Source organism: Phoca vitulina, unplaced genomic scaffold, assembly GCF_004348235.1.
Source record: "Phoca vitulina isolate PV1807 unplaced genomic scaffold, GSC_HSeal_1.0 scaffold1, whole genome shotgun sequence".
In the NCBI taxonomy this organism is placed as follows: Eukaryota; Metazoa; Chordata; class Mammalia; order Carnivora; family Phocidae; genus Phoca; species Phoca vitulina.
Genome location: NW_022589704.1, coordinates 32,988,934 through 32,995,949, shown reverse-complemented (window position 1 = coordinate 32,995,949; position 7,016 = coordinate 32,988,934). Strand labels below are relative to the sequence as shown.

The following is a 7,016-nucleotide window of genomic DNA, read 5'->3' as shown; positions in this document are numbered from 1 at the left end:
TGTTTCTTATCTTTGTCCTTTCACCATGTTAAGCCATACTAAAGTTATAAGTCCTTCTTCTGGGTTATCTGTACTCTCCCATATTCTCCTCCTCATACTTCTTTGTGATATCTCCCCTTGTCCTAGTACTTTGTTTAATCAAGTATTGAATCTCTTATTTTTCTCTTGCAACAGGGAATTTTCAGACGATTACTGTATTTGGCCAAGATCCAAATCCAAATCCAGAGTCAGCTCTGAACCCCGGACGAATGCATCACTGAGCTGATTACATACATGGCAATGTGCAATTTCTTCTTCTTCTCCGATAAGCCACAGTAAAGAGGGTTCTCATTGAATAAGTGGTTTTGTTTCTCTTTGAGTAAAGGATGCAAGCTTTAGATGCAAGAAAAAGAATTTTACTTCCTGCAAACATTCATTCATTAAATGGTTAAGAATTTTTTTTTAAAGAGGGGTACCTGGGTGGCTCAGTTGGTTGAGCATGTGTCTTTTGATTCTGGGGTTGTAAGTTTGAGCCCCATGTTGGGTGTAGAGATTACTTAAAAAAATAAAATCTTTAAAAAAAGAAAGAAAACTAGACAGAAAATGATATATATTGTGAAATGATATAATACCACAAACAGACGCTGTGCTTGCATTTCATCTGCCTACCCTTCCTTTCCCAGTCAAGCCATTTTGGTTTCTCTTGCCTCCCTGACCACACTGAATCCTATGGGTATAATCGACCATACTCTTGTCTGTAACCTAGATTCCCCCATCCCTTGATTTTTCCCCACTTTCATCTTTTCTGTTATTCAGTCCAGGATTTGCATTCCTCTTGATGCTAGGTTGCAGAGCTGCTTGAAAAAAAAAAAATCAAGTTACTTAGTGTTTCAAAACTTTCAGCAGGTTGCAACTTAATGTTTACAAGCGATCCGCATATAAGGCCTGGAAAGTGAGGAAGGAAACTTCACTCCTATTGAAAGCCAGACTTGTGGAATAATTGAGGTATTTAAATCAGTCATTCAAACTGAAAGGTACCAGAAAAGCAAATTCCGCTAAGACAAGGACGTAAAGTCCAAATGCCTACCCTACAATCATTGCAGCAAAAATGGGAGAGGCCTACATATACATGAAAGACATCTGTGCTAATAATCAGTTTGGCCAGAGAGAAGAGAACGGCCAGGAGTGCTCGCATACACAGGCACAGTCATGGTGTCATCCCGAGAACTTGACTTCAAGCCAGCGCTATCCAGGGAGTAAAATTAAGCGGCTAGCATTTCCCAAATTCCAGATGCTTGGGGCAAACGGACGAAACAGCTCTGCATTTCTCTCAAGGTAAAATATATCACATATAGTAATTTTAAAAATAATAAAAAGCAAAGTTCTTCCCTTTTAGGTTTCCGTACCGCTTAAAAGCTCGCTTTAGTCCCTAAGAAATCTCGCGACATTTTCTTTCTTTCTCTCTTTTTTTTTTCCCCTCTTCCCCCCTCCCACCCCGTTGGCGGGAACATACCGGAAGCGACGGTACTCTATCTGTCGGAAGTGATGTCATATCCCAGAAGCCTTGGAGAAGGAGAAGCGGGTTCCGGCGTTGTACCCATAGTCCGGTTTGGAACGTTTAGGCAACGTGGTCTGATTCTTTGCGAGAAGGCGTTCGCGTTTGTGCTCGGCTTGCTGCGGCCTCGCAGGCCTTTGGGGGGCCGAAAGTTTGGTCTCTTTTCACTGGTATACGAGCTCGCGGCGGGCCGCGCAGCGCCCTAACCGGGCCTCACCATGTTGGTGCTATTTGAAACGTCTGTCGGCTACGCCATCTTTAAGGTAAGTTGCAGGTTGAACCGCTGGAGAGGCAAGGCTGGTGTTGTGCAGGAGAGGACAGGGAGGACGAAGGGGAGGAATACACCGCTCAGGATCGCGTGGGAGCCGTTTGTGTCCTGCTCTGAAAGTTAGCGGAAGGCTTTGGGCCTGGGAGGCGCATGTGTCGGTGAACACGTGGCCGCGCCGTTTGGGGCGCCTGGTTCTGTGTTAGAGGATTTGGCCCCGTGAGAGAGGTGGGCAGGAGCCTTATTAGAATTTCACAGGTAAAGGTACGGAGTTTGGGGTTTATTCTGAGTGTTTTTGAGGAATGATGGGTAGGTTTTAAGCAGAGGAATGACCTAAAGTTGTCTTCATGAAGTTGCTTTCCTGTGTGGAGAATAGATTACAGCAGGCAAGAAAGGAACCAAGAATATTTTTGCATTAATCGAGACAAGATGAAATTGCTTGGATTAAGATTGGTATGGAGGGAAACAAATACCGGGAGAAATTTTGAAGGTAGAACTGGTGGGATTGGCTGATGAATGGAGAATGTGGGTTTTAGGTTGAATAAGTTGATACGTGATGGTGGGGGAAAAAACGAGTTTCGGGGCTTTTCGGGGGGAAGATACTAAAAAGATCCAGTTTGGGCTGTGAAACTTGGGTTGTTAGACGTGGAAATGCAATCGTCATTTTAAGTTTCAGACCTAAGGGAGAAATCTGGGCCGATGGTAATCAATTGGAGATTTGGTTGTCTTAATAGGGAAAGTTTGAAATTTAAAGATTATCAGCACGGAGCCTACATTCGTGTAGTAGGATGCTATTGAGATGTTCCAAAGAATGAGGTAAACTGAGTGCTATCCATGTGCCAGGCACTCCTCTGAGCTCTACAAATGTATAACGAAAAACAATTTTCACATATATGCTGATAAGGTAAAAATGCTGGATAAAATGTGTATAGTATTGCTCTGTGAATAAAAAAAACTGTGTATGTGGTATGAGTGCAGAAAATCTGGAATCGGCATTCCAAAATGTTGATTTAGAGGAGCTTTTAACTTTATTAAGTTGTTTTTTCAGACATTTGAGAATATAGTTCCATTTGCACTTGTTACATTACTTATTATTTTTAAGAGATAAAATAATAAAAGCCAAAAGCTAGCTTTGCTTATTTTTTCTCATTGGGGTTGTCTGTAATGGCTTTAGAGCCTGGGAGTGTGTCTCTTTTTCCCAGCTTTTTGTAGTCTTCTCTAAATTCTTAAGTAGAATTCTGCACATGCCCTCAAATTTTCTTAGCATGGTCTATCATACTTTGAACATGGTCTATCATACTTTGAATTAGTGTGTATGGATGAATTTCTCATCTAAGTAGATTTAGGTATATTGTCCTGAACTGAGAGAGGGAGGCGCAACTGCACAGTCATTGGTTGCTGCTGATGGTAGGAAGGAATTGGCTTAGCAATTCTCTGGTTTCTAGACCTGGGTCATAAAATACTCAATTATGTCTCGGTGAATTACTGATTTCTTTTAATGAAGAGTATTCTCCATAAAAATGTCTTGACTATTCTGTAGCAGTTTTTAATGGTACCCCCTTGCAAATTACTGTTCAAATTTAATAAATTGTGGTTTATGGTTTAAGTAATGTAATAGAGAAGTAACTAAAGCCTTGAATACATTGATAAAATGATTCAGTTCCAAATATTTCAATTAATAGCAGTTATTAATTGTTAATAAAGTAGACATAGAAAATGTTCTGGAATTGGTGGTTGCACAGTTTTGTGAAAATATACTGAGAAGTAAGTTGTACACTTTAGAAGGGTGAATATTATGGTGTGTAAATTATGTATTAAAAAATAGATCTATAGTACAAAGTTATTAGCTCCCTTTACCATAATCAGAATGCTGGGGTATAAAATTACATTGGTTGCATAAAATTCATACTTTAGTGGGGATGCTTTAAGAAATTTTTAAAACTTTTATCAGGTCATAGTCAGGAATACATTTTATTTTATTTTATTTTATTTTTTTTTTTAAAGATTTTATTTATTTATTTGACAGAGAGAGACACAGCGAGAGAGGGAACACAAGCAGGGGGAGTGGGAGAGGGAGAAGCAGGCTCCCCGCGGAGCAGGGAGCCCGATGTGGGACTCGATCCCAGGACCCTGGGATCATGACCTGAGCCGAAGGCAGTCGCTTAACCAACTGAGCCACCCAGGCGCCCAGGAATACATTTTAATATCATGATCTAGTGTACATATATGCACATATACAGTGATTCGCAAAGAATTAAATACTTTGTAAAAAAAATTACTGGGTGTTAACAAGGTTATATATGAAGGCAAATAAACGAACTATTACCATTTTTAGAATATTGTAAAAACTTAACTTGGTCCCTTGTATCATGAGGCATCTTTTAGTTTTACTCATCCCAGACCTTTTGTAGCTATGCTGCCCAGTACGATTGCCACTAGCAATCTATTTAGCTGTTTAGCACTTTATCTACATAGCTATTTAGCACTTGAAATTTGGCTAGTAAAGCTGTGGAAATGAATTTTTAGTTTAATTCACTTAAAAAAATTTTTTTAAAGATTTTACTTATTTATTTGACAGAGAGAGATACGGAGAGAGAGGGAACACAAGCAGGGGGAGTGGGAGAGGGAGACGCAGGCTCCCCGCCGAGCAGGGAGCCCGATGTGGGGCTCGATCCCAGCACCCTGAGATCATGACCTGAGCCGAAAGCAGACACCCAACGACTGAGCCACCCAGGCGCCCCAAATTCACTTAAATATTAATAGTCACATTGTGTAGTGCAGCTTTGTGGTATAGTGTTGTGTGTTCTTCATTTCCTCAAGCCTGGAGGGAGAGATTTTATGTGTATACCAGAGTTCATGTATAATATGATTACTGAGCAATATGGTTTTCTAGCTTCATTTATTGGGTATAACCCATCTACTGTAAAAGTGCAGTTTGATCCATTTTAGTAAAATGTATACAGCTGTGCAAGTTGCAGTCCAGTTTTAAAATACTTCCTCTTGGGGCGCCTGGGTGGCTCAGTCATTAAGCGTCTGCCTTCGGCTTGGGTCATGATCTCAGGGTCCTGGGATGGAGCCCCACATTGGGCTCCTGGCTCAGCGGGAAGCCTGCTTCTCCTCTCCCACTCCCCCTGCTTGTATTCCCTCTCTCGCTTGTCTCTCTCTGTCAGATAAATAAATAAAATCTTAAAAAAAAAAATAAAGAATACTTCCTCTTAAAAAGTTACCTCCTGCCCATTTGCAAGTCAGTCGGACCCAGCTCTAGGCAGCCACTGTCTGTATAATTTTGTCATTTCTAGAAATTTCATGTAAATGGAGTAATAGTTTTTTGTGTCTGGCTTTTTTCACTTAGCATGCATTTGAAGCTAATCCATGTTGCATGTATCAATTTGTTCCTTTTTGAATAATCCACATTTGAAACTATTCCAAGTTATCCTGTACAGCAACTCACACAAGTTTCATAAAATAGTACTTACCCATTTTGTTTGTAAAGTAAAACTAAAAAAAGTTAGCATTAAATGTTTAAATAAAACAGGAAATCTCAAAGTAATCAATTAAGTGAAAATTAGGGACGCTTTTGATATAGTGTGCTCTTTCCTCTTTATAAATTTATTGCCTGTCTGGAATAGAGGAGGATACTCTAGGAATATCTGGCATGCTATGGGATGCATTTATGTTTGTGTTTTACTCTTTATTGTGAAAAATTTCAAGGAGACAAGTAGTAGATTATAAAGAACCTCCATGTACACCATCACTCAGTTTCAACAGACCCGTTTTGTGGGCCATCTCTCTCCCATTCTCCCCACATTGTTTTGAAGCAAATCCTGCATATTTAGTTTTATCTGTAAATATAAGTATGTGTCGTGCGTATACTATGAAGGCGCACACACAAGTTGTGTCATCCCCCCCTGCAATGTTAGCTTTATTCAGTTTCAAAGCAAAGTTAATATAATTATACCACAGGACTCCAAACTTGATGACATTTCACTACCTGTTTAACTTGGCTTCTTACACATCATAGAGAGCAAAGCACAAGTTACACAACAAACAAGACAGAACAAGGGGAAGTTGGAGGTAGGAAGTTAATGCAGTCTTCCATTGCACAATTGAAATAAGGCCTGGGTCTGGTGCCGGTCAGCTCACAGCACTAGTTGCTTATTATGTTCATGCAGTGGAGGATCTCTTTTCTTTTTAAGATTTTTATTTATTTATTTGAGAGAGAGAAAAAAGAGTGAGCATGCAAGGAGAGAGAGAGAGCGCGCACGCACGCACATGAGCCAGGGGAGGGGCAGAGAAGCGGACTCTCCGCTGAGCAGAGAGCCGGAAGCCCAGGACTCCAGGATCATGAGCCAAGGGCAGCCACCGACTGAGCGACCCAGGCACCCCAGACAATCTGTATTTTGTTCAGAGGTCAGTTGGGCAGGGCCTTCGGTGGCAGCTACCTTTCTGATGTGGGCAGATGTGAAAGAGTCAGCATTAATAAGGTCTTGACTGTTTGCTGCAAATCATTTCAAAAGGGATTTATTCAGTCTTGATTGGCAAACCTCTGTTTCTCCTGGTTATCGTTTCTGAGTGGGTCTCAGCCAGTGCTGGTTCGGCAATATTTGGTCTAAGCCGAAATGCCTTGGTTGCTTGCGCCACTGCTTGATATAAGTTACTGCTTGGCAGGAATGACTGCATCTTGCTCTCTATAGTATGGGCAAGATAAAGACTATGCTAAAGATTTTAATGGCAATAACTATACACCATTTCTACTTGGAAGTGGAAATAATTCCATCTTAATCCAAAATAGACTTAAAATGGACTTTGTATACAAATGTTTTCAGATTTCTTTGTGTGAAAATGAATGACTAAAATTTGAGGCATATTTTTCAGGAAATATAGCAGTTATTTCTAATTTTGTTTTGTTCAGACTGTCTTTATTAGTAATTTTCTCTTAAATATGTTGTAGCACAATTGGGAACAGAATGGCAAGGTTTTATTTGCCATAACAGAGTCTTTGGAGACCTTTGAGTAGTCTTGAATGTTTCCATTACATTTCCTTTCTTACTTTAAGAATGCTGATAATATCTCTTGAATATGCCGATTGTTACCCAACTGTTATCTCCAAATATACTTGCTTTTCAACTACAAAAAATGTAAATTTTACTCATGAGTCATATCCCCTGTTTGGTACATATTCTCAATAATTCCTGAACTTTGGATATGGTTAGTGTG

At 40.1% G+C, this 7,016-nt stretch overlaps 1 protein-coding gene across 3 annotated transcripts in view; it reads left to right on the top strand.

The window, feature by feature from the left end:
* Positions 1-1,491: 1,491 nt before the first annotated feature.
* NOP58 (NOP58 ribonucleoprotein) overlaps positions 1,492-7,016 on the top strand; it is a 31,517-nt gene continuing 25,992 nt past the window's right edge. For 2 of the 3 annotated variants that reach the window (XM_032404521.1, XM_032404522.1), the window contains exon 1: positions 1,538-1,797. Coding sequence is in view for 1 of the 3 variants with exons in the window: in XM_032404520.1 (XP_032260411.1) it covers positions 1,753-1,797 (45 nt within the window). In the remaining 2 variants the exon portion in view is untranslated. Of the gene's footprint in view, positions 1,798-7,016 lie in introns of all 3 variants that reach the window. The other variant, XM_032404520.1, reaches the window with a different exon arrangement.